The sequence below is a fragment of the Morus notabilis genome, unplaced genomic scaffold (assembly GCF_000414095.1).
Source record: "Morus notabilis unplaced genomic scaffold, ASM41409v2 Scaffold276, whole genome shotgun sequence".
Classification (NCBI taxonomy): Eukaryota; Viridiplantae; Streptophyta; class Magnoliopsida; order Rosales; family Moraceae; genus Morus; species Morus notabilis.
Window position 1 is genome coordinate 1,195,656 of NW_010361626.1, and position 21,169 is coordinate 1,216,824.

General features: G+C 33.6%; 2 protein-coding genes across 3 annotated transcripts; both read left to right on the top strand.

The window, feature by feature from the left end:
- The first annotated feature begins 1,258 nt into the window (after positions 1 to 1,258).
- Positions 1,259 to 4,978, top strand: LOC21408693 ((3S,6E)-nerolidol synthase 1). Of its 2 annotated transcripts, none has more exons than XM_010100276.2 (7): positions 1,259 to 1,584; positions 1,703 to 1,943; positions 2,050 to 2,440; positions 2,682 to 2,900; positions 2,991 to 3,129; positions 3,377 to 3,625; positions 4,415 to 4,978. In XM_010100276.2, exons 1-7 carry the CDS (start codon positions 1,342 to 1,344, stop codon positions 4,703 to 4,705), a joined length of 1,773 nt encoding a protein of 590 aa, XP_010098578.1. In that variant the 5' UTR covers positions 1,259 to 1,341; the 3' UTR covers positions 4,706 to 4,978. The 2 variants fall into 2 exon arrangements, with proteins under 2 accessions (XP_010098578.1, XP_024022793.1); XM_024167025.1 differs by lacking the exon at positions 4,415 to 4,978 and adding an exon at positions 4,187 to 4,405.
- A 12,040-nt stretch (positions 4,979 to 17,018) lies between these two features.
- Positions 17,019 to 20,620, top strand: LOC21408694 ((3S,6E)-nerolidol synthase 1). Its single transcript, XM_010100277.2, has 7 exons — positions 17,019 to 17,273; positions 17,392 to 17,632; positions 17,735 to 18,125; positions 18,441 to 18,560; positions 18,651 to 18,789; positions 19,039 to 19,287; positions 20,201 to 20,620. Exons 1-7 carry the CDS (start codon positions 17,031 to 17,033, stop codon positions 20,489 to 20,491), a joined length of 1,674 nt encoding a protein of 557 aa, XP_010098579.1. The 5' UTR covers positions 17,019 to 17,030; the 3' UTR covers positions 20,492 to 20,620.
- Positions 20,621 to 21,169: the final 549 nt, after the last annotated feature.

Genomic DNA, 21,169 nt, shown 5'->3' on the forward strand with positions numbered 1-21,169 from the left:
TTATTTTCAATTATTTGTGATCCGACTTTGTCCATTTTAATACAGTTTTGCATCAAATTTCTGATATTACAAAGATAAAATTATTGTAAATAATTCAAATAAAAAATAAATTAAACAAAAATACATTAAAATAAAATAAATGCATATTAAATTAAATAAAAAACAAATTAAAATTAATTTAAAAAGTAACAAAATAAATTAAAATCTTTTCTCCCGTCTTTTGCTTCAGATTTGTTTTTCTACTTTTATCTTCATTTCTTTTATGTCTTTTTTTCTATCTCTTTTTATATAATAATTTACATAATCATTATTTTAAATGAATCGCGATAAAAACTAGTTTTAACAATAAAGAAAAAGATGATATCTGAGTTCAGAAACTCCAAAAATAGGCTATTATTATCCATCGTAGAATCACCCAAATAATTGCACTAACAATAATGCTATCCCGATGTAGTAAGTGCAAATACCATTTAACTAGCAAAAATATAAAAAAATAAAAGCAAAAATATAAAAAAATAAAAGCAACAAAATGGTCATTTTGAAAAAAGCAAAAGCGGCCCTTTTCCTTTCAGCATTTTATTTTCATTTGATAGAGATGTATGTTCCCATAGAATTTACATCCTACATAATAATGCTCCTAATTTGCTATATTTCTGTGTACTTGCGAGACTCGATCTCAAAGGAAAATTGTGGGCTTGACGAATTTGTGTAACACGTCCGATTTTATTGAGAGAATGTAATAAATAACATATTTATAAAACTAAATAAAATAAATAACATATTTTAAAATTATTCAAAATAAATAACTGTTTACCGCATAAATAATTTACAACTAATAAAAAGATTTTTTTCACGTTTATGATGGGTAAAATGATTTTTTTTGACCTAATTAAAGTTTTTTACCACGTAATTTTTTTTTTACCAATCGTAAATAAATTATTTATATAATAAATTACTACTTACTTTAAATAATTTTAAAATATACTATTTACTTAATTTAATTATAAAAATCAGCTATTTACAACGATTTTCACGATGGGCAAAATTATAATCAGCGGCCAAGAAGAAAAAGGAGGGACACACTTCATTAATATCGCAGCTCTAAAACGTGAAAAATGCATTTAATATGCATCTTGCAGGGTTACAATATTCTATATCCATCTTTAGTCCTCTAAACTGCCGGCCTCGCACACGGCAGGCGAATCCACTGTTTCATTCAGGGTTACAATATTCTATATAAAGGCCTCTCTCCTACATTAATCGTATTATATCCCTCTTTAGTCCTCCAAACTCCTCAACCTAATACTAATACTAAGATTTTGTATCCATCTTTATTTCTCTATGGCTTTATCTTGTTGTGCCTCTTCTGCTGCTTCCTTTAAACAATATCCCTCAGTTTCTCAAAACAGATCATATCAGAAAATTGAAAACCCCATCCTTAGAAACAATAATAATATTGATCTAGTTACTAAACCTAGTACATCACAAAAGTGGAGCGTTGCCCAATATGATCATAATAGTTTGCTTTCTAGTAGCACTCCCTTGGAAAGCTACAATCTATCAAAGCACTCTTACAATAACAAAGTGAGTTTCTGGCTGGTCTTTAATGTATTTTTTCTTACCAGTATAAAGAAAAAAGTTGTCTTAATTATTTACATATACATTGGCTGATTATAATTTGCTGGATTTGGATGTCTTTAAGATTGCTATCAGCAAATTATTAGCAGGAGAAGATCCATCTGATCAGGCTCTCAAGGTGATCGATGCTATCCAACGGCTAGGCATTGATTACCTTTTTCAGGAAGAAATCGAAAAAATTCTGGGAAACCAGTTTATGTCATTTGATCATTACACTAGTAACAAACATAATATTGAAGATCACCTTCATGACACTGCACTTCGTTTCCGACTCTTGAGACAACAAGGTTACTTCGTGCCTGCAGGTTCGGACGATAATTCGACGTATCAATCAATTAATTACTTGAAAATATATATCCTAATTAGTTATAATATGTATAACGTAATTTCATATTGTGTTGTGCATTTCAGGTATATTTAACAAGTTGAAGGACAAGAAAGGGAATAATTTCAAGACAGAGCTAAGTAAAGACATGAACGGGTTGATGGAGCTATATGAAGCTTCACATGTGAGCATAGAAGGAGAGGATGTTCTTGATGAAGCCAACATATTTAGTAGTCAGCTCTTAACGGCGTCCATGACATGCCTCGGTGATGATCATCGTCGGGCTAGAGCTATCGCAAACACACTGGAGTATCCGTGCCACAAAACCTTGGCCAAGTTCACGGCCAAGAACCTTTTCGGTGCCACTTCGCATTTTGGGAGTGCCAACGGATGGATAAATGTCTTACAAGAACTTGCCAAATATGAATTCAATCAAGTCCAGTCCCTACACAAGAGGGAAATTCTTCAAATATCACAGTAAGTTTTTGTTTTTTTTTTTTGTTTTTTTTAAATTAGAAAAAGTTGTTGAATAGACAAACATAAATGTTCTACAAATTTCTCGTCTATTTAAGTCGAAGAATTCTGAAATTCGTAAATAAAAAAGACGTTCATGATAACGCCAGCTTGGGATATAATTATTTGATCATGAATTATCAATATTAGTTTTTTTTATTAGTTATTTTGATAATTGTCTTTGTGAACAATTTTAATTAATTAGGTGGTGGAGAGACATAGGTTTGGCTAAAGAGTTGACATTTGCGAGAGACCAGCCACTTAAATGGTACATTTGGTCCGTGGGATGCCTAACAGATCCCAGCTTGTCGCAGCACAGGGTTGAGCTAACAAAACCTATTGCGTTCATATATGTAATAGATGATCTTTTTGACGTTTATGGGAACCTTGACGAACTCACTCTCTTCACCGAGGCAATCAATAGGTTTGAATTGGCAATAATTATTATTTATTAACAAGGATAATAGTGATTAGCCATTAATTTATGATGAATTATTTCCATATCGAATTTCAGATGGGACATTACTGCTGTGGAGAAACTTCCTCACCACATGAAGATATGCTTCAAAGCGCTTGATAATTTAACTAATGAAATCAGCCACAAGGTCTATCAAGAGCATGGATGGAACCCGTCGCACTCTCTTAGAAAGACGGTAAATTTTGTATATAATTTTTATTCGAGAGCAGTACTATACATCCTAACTCAGGTTGAATAGGATTAGACATATATTATAGAACTCATCCATGTGTATATATATGTATATGTATATATATATATGTGATCAAACTATTACATCACGAATCATATTTAAGTCGAATTAGATGTTGTGATGCTCATGACCCATGTCTCACATTTTGACTCGGGTGTGTTTCTAATCATAATAATTAATCTGCGCGCAGTGGGCCACTTTGTGCGATGCGTTTTTAGTGGAAGCAAAATGGTTTGCATCCGGGCAAGTCCCAAAGACAGAAGAGTATTTGAGGAACGGCGTGGTTAGCTCAGGAGTGCATGTGGTGTTGGTCCACGTGTTTTTTCTGCTGGGTCAAAGTATAACTCAAGACACCGTTGACTTTGTGGACAAAATGCCTGGGATTATAACTTCCACAGCAGCAATTCTTAGGCTTTGGGATGACTTGGGAAGTGCCAAGGTATATAATATAACTCATGATCATATATATATATATATATAATCAACGTTAATTATATAAGCTGCTACCGATATATCACCAAATTGATAATTAACCAATATGTTTGCAATTTACGTACTAATTTGGTGCTAGCTAGTAATTTTTCCTTATGTGTCATTTTCTTTGTAAAAGTGACCAAACATAAAAAGAATACATTTTTCTATTGTAGCAAAGTAGAAAAAATCACGATAATGCATCAACAAAAGAACAAGATGATAAACCACTAATTCACGTGTAACACATGTACTGCTGTCTGGTGGGACAAAACTTGTGTGGTTCATATGTAGTCAAGTTGCGGAGCAAACCCAACTACATTAGTCGCCCGACGTCTCATATGTAATAGAGATTGATCGTTGTTTATTTTTTATTTTTTATATTATTTTGGGGTGAAAAACCTCATTCATTAAGCAAAAGAAAAGAGGAAAGCCACTAGATTGGGGGAATAGCAAAAATCACTAAACTAAATTATGTGCCGCGAATAGTTACAAAGTCATGTGATATATATTTTGCTAAACACGACAGAATCTAAAGAACACTTGAAAGCAAAAGGTGGCTCCACAGCTTTGGAGATATTCCAAGAAGGCAGCGAAGGCTCCACAGCTTTGGAAATAACATTATGATTCAAATCGGGATCAAATTAAATTTATGCGTCCAAGCCATAATTTGGAATGCACGTCACATGAGTGCAAATATTAGAGAATTAGAAATTAGAATTTTCATATATTATTATTATTATTTTTATTATTGTAGGATGAGAATCAAGAAGGCCATGATGGATCATATGTGGAGTGCTACATGAAGGAAAGACAAGGCTCTTCAATTGAAGAGGCACGACAGAACATAACTGAAAGGATTTCGGATGCTTGGAAGTGCCTCAACAAAGAGTGTCTTTCTCCAAATCCACTTCCTGCGACATTCTTAAAGGCTTGTCTTAATGTTGCAAGATTGGTTCCATTGATGTATAGTTATGATGACAACCAACGCCTTCCGAGCCTTGAGCAGCATATGAAATCCATGTTTTATGAACGTGTACCCATGTAATATACATCATTAAAGAAAATAATTACGTTGTGCTTAATTATCGGATTCGTGTTGATATTAATGTAGAATCACCTCGATTGTTAATATATAGTTCAAGTACAATAGTATGCTTTTTATATAAAAAAAAAAACCACTTTTATGCTAGAAAGTTGTGTGTGTGTGTGTTCTCCTCCCTGACCTGTATGTACTTTGGTTTTTCCCAGAATTTTTGATACTTTGTACTTCGTATAAGATTAAACCATGGTACATACCAATCAAATTTCTCCCTTTAAATCTTAATGTAAATAAAAATGCCATAATTTTTGAATGATTTGTTGTCGCATTCACTATTTACGACGACATGTCGTTACACAAAATTTCAATATTTGCGACCACATATCGTCACTAAAATTTGACAAATTATTCACGATGACATGTCATCACTAATAGCCGTTGGCACCAAAATCAATGTGACGCCAGTTTGTCCATTATTTGTGACGACATGTCGTCACAAATATCGATACGTACAGCTGGCGGTAACGTGGCAAAAAAGATGCGGAAAATTTAGCGGTTTTCCGCGAATAGGTTACATATATTTCTTTATTTTTTGCGACGACATATTGAAAAGTCGTCGTAAAAAATGGTTCCAGAAAATTCTTTTCAGAACGACTGTTTTTGTGACGACACGTGTCGTCACAAATAAGGGTTCTAGAAAATTCTATCAAGTACGACTATTTTTTGAGATGACTTGTTTAATAATGTCGTCGTAAATAAGTGGGAATTCAATTTTCCACAAAAAAGGTAGAAACTTTGGCAGTTTCCTTAAAATTATTTGCGATGATATCTTAACAAAGTCGTCGCAAATAATGTGTACGGGTATATTCCTCAAGAATATTCTTAGAAATATTAATGAGGTGAAGAAGAACGACGTCATTTTTATATTAATTGTGACGACTATTTAATATTTTTTGCGACGACATTTGTCATCGCAAAAAGTCACCTATATAAACGCGATCGCAAAACTCTTTTCTCTATTTTTTTCGGTGACCCTCTCGGTTTTCTCTGATTTTCTCCATCCAAAAACACTGAAAATAGCTTAGTATTATCATTCTCTCCTCAAATCTTTCATTTGTGGAGAAAAAAAGTCCAAAAGAGCGGAGTTTTCATCTCTCCCTCGCCACCCACTTTTCCGACCGTCGTCGTCATTTTCCGGCCATTGTCGCCCTTCCAGCCCTGCTGCAATACCGTTTTCCAACCCTCGGTGTTTGTGGGTTTGGATTTTGTGAGTTAATATTTTAGTATTTTATAAATTGATTTTGGTATTTTGGTTGTGGTTTGTGGTTTTGTTTTGGATTTTGAATTTAGTTTGTGGTTTTGGATTTAGAATTGTGAATTGTAAATTAGAATTGAAATTGGACTATGTGGTAATTAGATTGAAATTTGTATGAAATTTATTTGATGATTAAAAAAATTAGAATAAAATTTTAATTAGTTTTACATTACTAATAAAATAATTAAATAAACTAATATTAATTTTCATGAAATTTAAAACTTTATAAATTCTTCGTAGTGGAGATGCCTATGGACAAGAGTTGGATACATTTAAGGAACCGGTTGTCTGATGAGTACTGAGATGGTTTGTGTGCTTTTATTGAGGTTGGAAAGAATTATGCAAATTCAACTGGGGGTATTAGTTGTCCCTGTATCAAGTGTAGAAATCATGAGATGCTGCCACCAGAAACACTGAAAGCGCACATACATTGATGGAGTTTTGATATATGTTACACCACATGGACTCACCATGGTGAAGTACTTGCTGCTGCTGTAGTTGTCAGTGAACCTGTTGACGAGATGTTTACAGTGCGAAATGATGTGGCTAGCATTAGTGATGATCATGAGACAATGGGTGAGACAGAAACAGTTATAGAAGATACTCATTACGATGAATTTAGGGATCTCTTATCCGAGCTCCAAGTCGGATTGTATCCGGGTTGCAATAAGTATTCATCATTGAATTTCTTAGTGAAACTAATGCATCTAAAAGTATTGTACAAGTGGCCTAATGAGTGCACGGATGAAATGTTGAAGCGAATAATTGGGGGACATGCATCGTCGTGGGGATACTTGGGTTAATCCCCAAGTTGAGTAGACTTTTATAAGTATACTTGTAATGTTTAATTATATCTTTTTATTTAAATCGCATTATGTATTTAATTATTTTTCTTATAATATTTGTAGCAACGGATGGAGAGAGAAAGAGAAACGCATATCCAAACGCAGTCGGCTACTTCTAGATCATCCACAACATGAGCAGTTAACGAGGAGGATATTATGGACCAATTTCTAGGCACCCACAGAGGACACAAGACTGGAGTGGGTTGCACACTCCCACAAAAGGTTTATCGAGGGGATGCGTCCTCATCTGGCTCACGCACGGTAAGATCTTCTACGACACGTTCTAACCCACACGTAGAAGAACACTTGCAACAGAGTTACCAGCAAAACCTCTAGTTGTATGAGAGTGTCAGAATGATGCAGGACTTCTTCACTCAAATGCACCCCAACATGACTTTCCCAGCGGTTACTCGTCCTGTGCCGTATGTCCGTCCAGGTCATCCGCCTCCGAATATTTCTGATGATAACGACGATGATTCTAGTGATGCTGCTAATTTAGGAGATTAGATTTTTATTAATGTAACAATTTTTATTTCCGCACATTTCTACTATAAATTAATTTTTACAATAATAATTTTTATTTTTATTTTTTATTTTTTATTTCCTTTTATTTAATTCTTTTTTTGTTTTATAATATCATGAATTATATTTAATATTGGGTTTAAATATATAGTAATACACAACATTAATTATTAAAATGAGAAAAAATAAATAAAAAATTAAAATATTATTTACGACGACAAATGTGGTCGTAAAAAATATAAGCCACGCCAGCTAATTCTGCATCTTTTGCGACGACTTAATTCACAAAATGTCGTCGTAAATACTCAATTACGGCGACAGTTTTGCAACGACAAATGGTCACTAAAAATTCATTTACAATGACTTTGAATTTGTTGCAACGACTTTTTGTCGTTGCTAATAGCCCTCTCTCTTGTAGTGCGAGGGTTCTTAACAAAATAATATCTAGAAATGCAAAACGTAACATGACATTCATTAAACGTAATATCATTGATGTTGAAAATTTGAAACATAGTTTTGCATGACTAAACTTATTGGTGATTAACACTACATTAACTTTACGTTTAATAATGTCACGTATTACGTTGGAGGGACCATCTCTCTGAAAAAATAGTAGAAAAAGCCTATAATCTTATATAATATAAACTCCAAATATTTTTGGAGCTTTTTGCAAGAAGACACCCTATTTTGTGCATGTTTCTTAATGTTAAATTTGATCAAAATTACATGAAAACAACCAAAAAAATGCAAAACAGATAGAACCATTTTGATGATTTAAAACAGAGTTTATACGTACACTACTGAAAAGGACTAGCATATGTCCAAGTGTGAATCAACAAAAATTTAGGAGTATTTTACGCATTTACTCCTTGAATCTGTATGGTTTTAGCACTTTGCCCATGAATTTTTAATTTTAACAAGTTGCCTTCTCAACTTGTTAAATTGTTGCATTAGTGTCAAAAATAAAGCACGTTCGATAAAAAATTTTATCCCAATTCAAATGTAACATAAATCTTTTAATTCACAACTTTTAATCATTTAGATCTAATAAAATGTTTGAGCAAATTTAGTAAAATGGGACACATTGCAACAATTTTACAAGTTCGGAGAATTGATTGTCAAAATTAAAAATTTAGAAGGGTAATTTGTTCCATGGAAGTAGCATGAGAGCACGTGATTCACATGATAAAAAAGGAATGGAAACGCTTCAACTATGAGGGTACGTTTAGTTGCAGTGGCAGAATGGTAATGAGAATGATAATAGGAATGGTAATGGAATGGAACTAGAATGTGCTTGAATCATAAACTGATTCTTAAGTTTGGTTGGAGTTATGGAATCAATACCTGAATGAGAATTATGCTGTTTGGTTGACAACGGAATAGAATGGAAGTAAATTGTATTTTGACTAAAATATTCTTGATTAATAATCATAAATAATTCAATATTTAATTAATTAAAAAAATAAAAAATAATTTAATTATTGAAAAAATTAATTATTTGAACGATAAAATTTTAAAACTATATTTCAATGGTAAAAAAAATAATATTTGATTTTTTTATGTAATAATAAAGTATCATAGGCTCAAATATTATCACTTTTAGCATCTACCCTGATATGTATTGAGTAAAATGATCACTTTAGCCCCTGTCAATAATAAAAATGAACTAATATATCATTCACAATTCTTGAAGATCAAAATAACAAGGGAAAAGAAAAAGTCCCACTCCTTTCCCTTCTCTTTACACTATCAAAGAATCAAAACAAGCGAATCAATCACACACATTAAAAAACACCAACAAAACCACTCCATTTGTACCTTTGGTCTAATCATATACCGTTTATCATGAGAGTAAAACTCAAAAAGAGAAAAAAAAAAATAGAAGACACATAAAGATTTAGCCAACACTCTAAATGAATCAATTTAATGTCCTTAATTCATGTAAATTTCTAATGCGCTCCGTTATAATGTCTAAACATGTCAACAAATTAGGGTTTCCACCAACCTCCCTGTTTCTTTCCTGTAAGTCCTAGGGTTCATGAGTGCGCTTTTCTCCTCTATGGCTATTTCTCGGTGCCCAATATGTGTAATGACCTTACTGAGTTGGCCGTCACTGTAACTAACTTTAACATATAATTTCTGAAACTCTCCAAATTTGAGAGACTTTTTTTTAAATGCTACCTAGAATGTTGCAACATTTTTTTAAAATGTTGTATGAATGCTGCAGCATTTTATTTTTAAAATGCTATATATATAGAATGCTGTAGTATTTTTCTTTATAATGCTGTAGTATTTTCTTTAAAATGCTATATAGAATGTTGTAGCAGTCTGAGCATAAGTTTCTTTCTCTTAAAGAACTATATCATCATTTTCTTTTTAAACTTACTGTAACGACATAAATTCTGGTTTCCACTTTTGAACATAGCAAAGTGTTTATACTTCAAAAACAATTCCTTTTCTAAAGCATGAATTTACACAGTTATATTTTTGCTTTTCAAAATCCTGCTAGCTTACACAAACTTAACAATCCTACTGCAAACTTTCAAAACATAAGTTCATAGACATATTCAACAAAATCTTTTTAAAATCTTAAACTGTTGCGGAAATAACTGCGTGCAGTATCTATTCCCCAACCTCCACTCCGCTCGTTCGCTGCCTCACCATCAGTCCATCAAACATTATGTGCAGGTTGCTTACCTATAATATAAATACTCTGAAATGAGCTTTCGCTCAGCAAGTAGGAACTCTTACTCAGAAAATAACTGAAAGTTCACATGAAAGATATGCATGAGCTGCTTATGTTGATTTATGATGTCTTATCAAAGTTTTATTGTCTGTGTTTTACTATTTGACCTGTTACCACTGCGGAATTACCAGCTTTTGCATCACCTTTGGTGTAGGCATAGATACGAGCATGAGGTTCTGGAGCTTCTAACCTTCCTTGGGAAATCTAGGACCCTTTGATCATGGCTTGGATCGCATGAAGCTGATTTCCTGGAACTTTTGGCTAACTCTGATTTCCTTGCTGATTTTGACCTACTCGGTTCTGAGGGTTGGAAAAACAATTCTTGGTAATATGGCCCTCCTTGCCACAAATGTAACAACCACTTATTTGAACCTTACATTCTCTCGGATGTTTTCTCCCACACTTGGTACACTCGAGATAGCCATTGCTACTATGCCCGGTGTTACTTCTCTTTTGTGACTGGCCTATCTGATTTCTGAGGTTAAAGTTCCATTTCCTTTTATTTTGGCTCTGTCCTTGTGGCTTGTTATTCTGGCCAGAGTTGTCACTCTGGCCTTTTTGACTGGGCTACTAGGTTCTGTTTTTCCTTAACTCTGACCTTTTTTTTTTTGCCTTGAAAAACTTGGCCCTTTCTTCCCTATCCTGATTAACCTAGTATTCAACACGAATTACCCACCCTACATACTCCTCTATACTTGTAGACGGTCTACCCCCACCACTTATTACCATAGTGAGGTCAGCTCTAAACATTTTCATCATCCTTCTGACTTCCTCCCGCTCAGAGGTCACCATATGTGGACACAAGTGAGCTAACTGCTTAAATTTATGTATTGCATCCACCACTGACATATCTCCTCGACAAAAGCTATTAAACTCGTCCCCTTGGGCTGCTATATTGTCTAAATTGAAATATTTCTCATTAAATTCCTCAATAAAATCTTGCTAGGCCATCAAATTGATGTCCCTCCTTAATTCTACTGTCTGCCACCAGCGGCGAGCTTCCTTCTATAGCATATAAGAGGCACATAAAACTTTCTCTTGATCGTTCAATCTCATAAGGTTCAAGATCACTTGAACATCATTCAGCCATTTATCTGCCTTTATAGGATTGGTAGAGCCATAGAACTCTAGCACTTTCATACGACGAAACCTATCTAGAATTATAACCCAACGTTCGTCATTTACTGGTTGGTAGTTCTATTCCTCAACTGCTACAGGAGCGATCGGTGCAGGTGATATTCCTTGACCATCCTGACCGTTGACTGCAGGGGGATCTTCCGGTACTGGCAGATCCTCGTGAACTGGCTTTGCTCTTACTTGAGGTATCTGAGCCTGTCGTGCTAGCTGTTCACGCAGAGCATTCATCTCTTGCTACTGTGCTTGTAACTGTTGTCTCATTTCGGCTATCTGTGTGGTCAAATTGACATCCGATTGTTCTTTAGCCGCTTATTCTAACGATTGACCATTCTTGACTAACTTCTTTAGAGTCACATTTTGGTCAACTCTTGGTCAATAAAATTTGACTTGGTCCACTTAAATCAGTCGAAACTCAAATTTTCTCTGTTCGACTTTTCAGACCCATCTTTTTTTCGTTTTTCATTCTGATCATTTCTAAAACCTTCGAATTGATGTTTTTTTAATTCTTTTTCACTTCTTAACCTTAAGATTCATGTGTTGGCCCACTTGTGGGTTTAACACAGTATTCTGCACATCCTCCCTTATTGCAGTCTGAAAGTTGGTAACTGTATCTTACCTAACTTAAATTTATAATTGCTTACTTGATGTCATCTTGCTTACATAAGCAAGGTTTAGTGAACACTTAGTAATCACCCTTTAATGTTCTATTCTTATTACTTCATACTGACTTTTGAGAATTTACTTAGTTGACAGGAAATTTCAGTTCCCGACTTTGTCAACTTCTGATCTCATATGTCATATGAATTTCTTTACTGAAACACTACCCCTTTAATTCCCTCTTATCTGTTTGGAAATTAATAGTTTTCTCTTTAAATGTCAGAACATTTTTTTATACACTGCTAACATTATACTACACTATGAGATTCCTAGGATTAGGAGTCTCCAATTTTATATGCACTGAGAATTATTCCGCCTTAATTGCGGTAATAATTTATTAACTAAATTCACTGGTTCTTAAAATATGAACTAATTATAAAACTTGCTACAGAATTTAAAAATACTGATATTAATTACATAAATCCCTCAGTCACAAAATATGACGGTATATTACTGAAAAAAGTCATTGACTTAAATAAATAAATTTACGTTATTTAATTCTAGGATTTTCTTGGTCATTACAATAGGTATATCCAATGCACCAGAAATAACAGCTAATTGGAGAAACAAAATCAGAGATTAGCTTCTAATGGAAACAAATATGCTAGAGAAATTTGAAAAGATTTTCGATTTATGTAATACCAAAGCAAAGACATGAGCTGCTATAAGGATGACCATCATCAGAGGAGCCGCTTCGAGTATCCATGGCCGCGCCGTAGAGAGCTGCTGATTCGCCATTCTCAGAAATCAAAAGAGAGATTTTTTGTGGAAACTGTCTGAGGCAGATAAGCCCTGCAAAATCAGTCGACAGTACGATATTCATTTAACAAAACATATACGAATTGGAATCAAAATAAGAGAATCCTCGAACTAGAATCAAAATAAGAACATATTGAGAACCTCGAACTGGAATGGGTCAGAGATTGAGGCACCGGTGAAGCTAGATCCAAGACCAACAGCCACTGTGAACCACTTCCTTTCGGCCAGAAATCCAAATCAAAGGAGGAGATTGAAAGAAAAAGGATGGAGCTCGAAGAAAATGAAGCGAGAAGGAGAGGAGCGGCTGCCTGAGGATGGAGCTTGATTCAAACTGCTCGAGCTAGTTAGGAGGCTAGGACTTCCTCTATCTCAGTCATGGATAATTTGGACAAAAAATGAATCAGGCCTGAATGGAAAGGCCATTCATTGCCCCCCACGTGTGAATCGTGAATCGTGATTAACTCAAAATTAAGAGAATGGGCTTTCCTACGGAAAACCCTTTCTGAAAAAAAAAATTAGAACAAAACAATGGAATTAGGTGGAATAGTCTTTCCTTTCCATTCCATTCCATTACTTCCTACCAAACACACTCTATAAGGTTTTGATTAATTAAATAAAATGATACTAAGGCCATTTTATATCTTAAAAATCAGCTTAAAGGTACCAAGATGTTTTGAAAAATATTGGAGTATCACTTTAATATTATGAAAGCATAGATTACTAAGAGCATGTTTCGCTATAACACATGGTACCAAAATATTTTTTTCCAGATATATCCTCCCTACCATAAAAGAGAGAATATGTTTCTGGGGTGGGGTGTGTTTCGTTGCCCCCCAAGATTCGTCGCCTTTTTTTTTTTCCTGTTGTTAGGAAATGATTAACTCCCCATTCATTTCACTGATTCAAGTTTAGAATTCGAGTTTTGCTACAGTAAAAAGCTCTCAGAAATAGTCACATTTAACTTTTTTGCTACAGTAAAAAGCTCTCACATAAAGTCACATCTCAACTCAAATAATAACTTAAATCAGCAAACTAAACGGGCCCCACGTGCTAAGCTTACTTCAACTCCACGCATCGTACTCTGATGGAAGAGTCTTTAAAGAGGAATCCATGTGGCAGATCATAATTAGTTGGCTACATTAAGTGGCCAAGCGTCGACATTTTGTTCCCTAAAAAAATGAGCTTACACGAAACGAGACGTACTGAATCACACGAGGAAATATAGTGTCGACAGCAGGCCATGTGTCATCGTCTTATTCACCGTAGGAGTAAATGGCGGGCCCCACTACTACAATTTGGCCTATTTACGATGACATTTATCGGCGTAAATAAGTGAATATTTACAGCGACATGTCGTCGCAAATAATTTTGTAAAACTGAAAAAATAATGTCGTCGCAAATAATGGATGGCGCCAGATCTCGTATGGCGTGAAGTTTTAGCGCAAAAAAAAAACATCTTTTACGACGACAAGTCGTCGTAAATAATCCATTATTTACAACGCAAATAGTCCCACACAAATAAAATTTATTTTATTTTTTTTCCTGAGCAAAAAAGATTATTTTGAGGGGTGGCAAATTTTTTTTGCGACGACAATAACCTATGTTGTCGCAAAAAGTGATTTGTAATTCCTCAGTAAAATTAAAGGCGGGGAAATTGGGCGGGTCCCCAAAAAGTATTTACGACGACTTTATAACCTACATCGTCGCAAAAAGTGATTTGTGATTCCTCAGTAAAATAAAAGGCGGGAAAATTGGGCGGGTCCCCAAAAATTATTTGCGACGACTTTATAGGTGTCGTCACAAATAATAATTCCAGAACCTTCCTTCTGAACCCTAAATAACTTAGTTATATTTACGACTACACCTGTCGTCGAAAATACTTCCATTGTCGTCGCAAATAGGTTTAAGTTATATTTGTGACTACCTGTTGTCGCAAATAGTCTTTTGTATCGTTGCAAAAAATTCTGTTATATACCCACGAGCTGAGCCTCCTCCTCCATTTTCTCCGATCAGTTTCTCTCTCTTTCTCTCAGTCGGCCTCTCACCCAATTTTTACGATTTTCTCACCCTAAACTCTCAAAATCTCTTTGTATTCTCTTCAAAATCAACAATATTGTATATTTTCTTTGTTTTTTCATCCAAAAAATCTCCAAATCTAAACTTCCGCCGCCCCTGCCGAAATCTGTTGCCGCCACCGATCTCTGCCGCCGCCGCCGCCCTTTGTCCCTATTAATCTTGCCGTTTTTAGCCCCCGTTTCAGTGGGTTTGAATTTTGTAAGTTTTTTTTATCCGAAATATTGTATTTTGTAGTTTAAAATTTATGAGTTTTTTGTTATTTGAATTGTATATAATTATAGATTATAAATCTTAAAATTTGATTTATACATTTTAGAATTTTAGAATTAGTACATAATTTGAAATTTAGATTATAGATTAAATTTTAGATTATGAATTTTGATATTGTTGAAATTTGATATTGACATTATTGAAATTTTAAGATTATAATTTGATTTAGGTTGAGATTAAAAGTTTTAATAATTGTTCTGGGTGGCACATCTTGCAGTTATGGTATGCCGAAATCTTTTAAAAACTGTTTTTTGCATGTTTGAATTTTTGGATAATAAGATAAATATGTCGTTATAATGCTTAAATTTTATTAAAATCTATTAATTTTAAGAATTTAATTAATAAGAATTAGTTATATTAATAGAAATAAAATTAAAAATTAAATATAAACATTATGAGTGCAACAATAAAAAAAAATAACTTGTTCATAAAATTTGATAAAACTTATAAAATTAAAATGCAGTATTTGTGACGATATATCACCTATTTGCGACGACATTGAGTCACCGCAAATGACCTTTTTTGTTGTAATGCCCCACCACCTAAAGCAGACAGTTGCCATGGCTACCAACGATGCGCCCTTGTCTGCTATTGTCTTCACGCACCAATTTGAGCCGCTAATGTTTTGATCCAACAGCTGCAAAAAAATCTTAATTTAATTTTTAAACAGCTATTATTTATTATATTTATTATTTTCAGTTATTTGTGATACGATTTTGTCCATTCTAATACTATTTTGCGTTAAATTTCTGATATTAGTTAGACAATATTATTGTAAATAATTCCAATAAAAAATAAATAAAAACAAAAATACACTAAAATAAAATATATGCATATTAAATTAAATAAGAAACAAATTAAAGAAAATAAAATAAAACTAATTTAAAAAGCAACAAAATAAATTAAAATCTTTTCTCTTGGTCTTTTGCTTGCTTCAGATTTATTTTCCCACTTTTGTCTTCATTTCTTTTATGTCTTTTTTTTCTATCTCTTTTTTTATGATAATTTACATAATCATTATTTTAAATGAATCATGCGCGTGCTATAGTACGCGATAAAAACTAGTTTTAACTATAAAGAAAAAGATGATATCTGAGTTCAGAAACTACAAAAATAGACTATTCTCCATCGTAGAATCACCCAAAAAATTGCACTAACAATATGCTACCCCCATGTAGTAAGTGCAACAACCATTTAACCAGCAAAAATATAAAAAAAAATAAAAGCAACAACCATTTTAATGGCTATTTTGAAAAAAACAAAAGCGGCCCTTTCCTTTCAATTTCTTATTTTCATTTGACAGAGACGTATGTTCCCATAGAATTTACATCCTACATAATAATGCTCCTAATTTGCTATATTTGTGTGTACTACTTGCGAGACTCGATCTCAAAGGAAAATTGTGGACTCGACGAATTTGTGTAACACGTCCGATTTTTACGAATCACGTTGGTGAAGTGAGGAACACGTTGATCAAGTCGGGCCAATTAGAGCACTTGAATTTATTGAGAGAATGTAATAAATAGTATATTTATAAAATTAAATTAAGTAAATAACATATTTCAAAATTATTCAAAATAAATAACAGTTTACCGCATAAACAATTTACAACTAATAAAAAGATTTTTTTTTCAACGATGGGTAAAAAGATTTTTTTTCGGCCTAAATAAAGTTTTTTACCACGTAAATGATTTTTTACCAATCGTAAATAAATCTTTTATATGATAAATTGCTATTTACTTTAAATAATTTTAAAATCTATATTTACTTAATTTAATTTTAAAAATCAGCTATTTACAACAATTTTCATGATGGGCCAATTTATAATCAGCGGTCAAGAAGAAAAAGTAGGTACACACTTCGTTAATATCGCAGCTCTAAAACGTGTAAAATATATTAAGGTGGCACACGGCAGGCGAATCCACTGTTTCATGCAGGGTTACAATATTCTATATAATGGCCTCTCTCGAACATTAATCGTATTGTATCCATCTTTATTTCTCTATGGCTTTATCTTGTTGTGCCTCTTCTGCTGCTTCCTTTAAACAATATCCCTCAGTTTCTCAAAACAGATCATATCAAAAAATTGAAAACCCCATCCTTAGAAACAATAATAATATTGATCTAGTTACTAAACCTAGTACATCACAAAAGTGGAGCGTTGCCCAATATGATCATAATAGTTTGCTTTCTAGTAGTACTCCCTTGGAAAGCCACCATCTATCAAAGCACTCTTACAATAACAAAGTGAGTTTCTGGCTGGTCTTTAATGTATTTTTTCTTACCAGTATAAAGAAAAAAGTTGTCTTAATTATTTACATATACATTGGCTGATTATAATTTGCTGGATTTGGATGTCTTTAAGATTGCTATCAGCAAATTATTAGCAGGAGAAGATCCATCTGATCAGGCTCTTAAGGTGATCGATGCTATCCAACGGCTAGGCATTGATTACCTTTTTCAGGAAGAAATCGAAAAAATTCTGCGAAACCAGTTTATGCTATTTGATCATTACACTGGTAACACACATAATATTGAAGATCACCTTCATGACGCTGCACTTCGTTTCCGACTCTTGAGACAACAAGGTTACTTCGTGTCTGCAGGTTCGGACGACAATTCGACGTATCAATCAATTAATTACTTGAAAATATCCTAATTAGTTATAATATGTATAACGTAATTTCATATTGTGTTGTGCATTTCAGGTATATTTAACAAGTTGAAGGACAAGAAAGGGAATAATTTCAAGACAGAGCTAAGTAAAGACATGAACGGGTTGATGGAGCTATATGAAGCTTCACATGTGAGCATAGAAGGAGAGGATGTTCTTGATGAAGCCAACATATTTAGTAGTCAGCTCTTAACGGCGTCCATGACATGCCTCGGTGATGATCATCGTCGGGCTAGAGCTATCGCAAACACACTGGAGTATCCGTGCCACAAAACCTTGGCCAAGTTCACGGCCAAGAACCTTTTCGGTGCCACTTCGCATTTTGGGAGTGCCAACGGATGGATAAATGTCTTACAAGAACTTGCCAAATATGAATTCAATCAAGTCCAGTCCCTACACAAGAGGGAAATTCTTCAAATATCACAGTAAGTTTTTGTTTTTTTTTTTTGTTTTTTTTAAATTAGAAAAAGTTGTTGAATAGACAAACATAAATGTTCTACAAATTTCTCGTCTATTTAAGTCGAAGAATTCTGAAATTCGTAAATAAAAAAGACGTTCATGATAACGCCAGCTTGGGATATAATTATTTGATCATGAATTATCAATATTAGTTTTTTTTTTTTTTAATTAATTTTGCATGACTCTATTTTGGCTCTAAAGGCTTAATTACTTCCTTCTGACTTTCTGGCTAATATCAATATGTGATTGTCTTGGTGAGCAATTTTTTTTTTTTTTTTCAGCTTGTCGCAGCACAGGGTTGAGCTAACAAAACCTATTGCGTTCATCTATGTAATAGATGATCTTTTTGACGTTTATGGGAACCTTGACGAACTCACTCTCTTCACCGAGGCAATCAATAGGTTTGAATTAGCAATAATTATTATTTATTAACAAGGATAATAGTGATTAGCCATTAATTTATGATGAATTATTTCCATATCGAATTTCAGATGGGACATTACTGCTGTGGAGAAACTTCCTCACTACATGAAGATATGCTTCAAAGCGCTTGATAATTTAACTAATGAAATCAGCCACAAGGTCTATCAAGAGCATGGATGGAACCCGTCGCACTCTCTTAGAAAGACGGTAAATTTTGTATATAATTTTTATTCGAGAGCAGTACTATACATCCTAACTCAGGTTGAATAGGATTAGACATATATTATAGAACTCATCCATGTGTATATATATGTATATGTATATATATATATATGTGATCAAACTATTACATCACGAATCATATTTAAGTCGAATTAGATGTTGTGATGCTCATGACCCATGTCTCACATTTGGACTCGGGTGTGTTTCTAATCATAATAATTAATCTGCGCGCAGTGGGCCACTTTGTGCGATGCGTTTTTAGTGGAAGCAAAATGGTTTGCATCCGGGCAAGTCCCAAAGACAGAAGAGTATTTGAGGAACGGCGTGGTTAGCTCAGGAGTGCCTATGGTGTTGGTACACTTATTTTTTCTACTGGGTCAAAGTATAACTCAAGACACCGTTAACTTTGTGGACAAAATGCCTGGGATTATAACTTCCACAGCAGCAATTCTTAGGCTTTGGGATGACTTGGGAAGTGCCAAGGTATATAACTCATGATCATATATATATATATATACACATATATATATATAATCAACGTTAATGATATAAACTCCTACCTATATATCACCAAATTGATACCAATATGTTTGCAATTTACGTACTAATTTGGTGCTAGCTAGTACTGCCATATTTTAGAACGTGCTTCTTTGATAAAATAAATAGAAATTAATTAATTAATAAATATATAAAAGAATCTTCGTGGCTTGCTAATGCATTTTCTAGCTGGTCGTAAGCATATGCAAGAGAAGATGCTTTGTAAAAGTGACCAAACATAAAAGCAATACATTTTTCTATTGAGGCAAAGTAGCAAAAATCACGATAATTCATCAACAAAAGAACATGATGGTGGTTGTTGATTTCTATAGGCGACATATGTACTGGTGTCTGGTGGGACCAAACTTGTATGGTTCATATATAGTCAAGTTGCGCGGGAACCGATTTTCAGCCAACCCTATTACTTGGTTCATATAGTAAGACCGATTGCAATACCGAGAAAGCCGGTTTTGAAATCATGTGATATATATTTTGCTAAACAGTACGACAGAATATACAGAAGACTTGAAAGCTAAAGCTGGCTCCACAGCTTTGGAGATATTCCAAGAAGGATGAGAAGGACCCACGGGAATAGAGATCGATTGCAATGTGATGTTTTAAAACTTTTTTAGTTTGAACTATAAACTCTAACGTGCTTTGAAACATAGGTTAAATTTGTTGGGGTTAAGTTTTAAAATTTTTCTGATTTATAACACGGTTTATAGCATCACCTCATGATTCAAATCGGGATCAAATTAAATTTATGCGTCCAAGCCATAATTTGGAATGCACGTCAATATTGGAGAATTAGAAATTGGAATTTTCATATATTATTATTATTATTTTTTTTTTATTGTAGGATGAGAATCAAGAAGGCCATGATGGATCATATGTGGAGTGCTACATGAAGGAAAGACAAGGCTCTTCAATTGAAGAGGCACGACAGAACATAACTGAAAGGATTTCGGATGCTTGGAAGTGCCTCAACAAAGAGTGTCTTTCTCCAAATCCACTTCCTGCGACATTCTTAAAGGCTTGTCTTAATGTTGCAAGATTGGTTCCATTGATGTATAGTTATGATGACAACCAACGCCTTCCCAGCCTTGAGCAGTATATGAAATCCATGTTTTATGAAAGTGGACCCATGTAACATACATCATTAAAGAAAATTATTACGTTGTGCTTAATTTTCGGATTCGTGTTGATATGAATGTAGAATCACCTCGATTGTATTTGAAAAATTCATCATAAGATGAAAAAACACAACTATCACAATGCTAATATATAGTTCAAGTACAATAGAATGCTTTTTTATTTTTATTTAAAAAAAAAAAAAACCATTTTTATGATAGAAAGTTGTGTGTGTATGTGTGATTTTCCCCCTAACCTGTATGTATGTGCGCTGCTCTTAGAATTTTTTTTTTTAAATAATAGGTTTTTGGAACGAACATTCGTATTGATGTTGGGTACCATCTTGGTTTAATTTCGAAATTTTGATCGACTACTAGTATAGATTTATGCAGGATCAGTTTCGGTAAAAATCTCATCTACGCTGTGTTGCTTCTTCTTTTTTTCTTTTCATTTTTTTCATTTTATTTTTATTTTTGGCTGAAGATGCTAAATTGCTTCTATTAAATTTGATCAAAATCACATGAAAATAACAAAAAACAAAATACAAAATTGATAGAACCATTTTGATGAATTAAAACAGAGGCTATACCTACACTACCGAAAAAGACTAGTATATGTTCAAGTGTGAATCAACAAAAATTTAGGGGTATTTTACACATTTACTCCCTGAGCTTGTATGTTTTTAGCAATTTGCCCC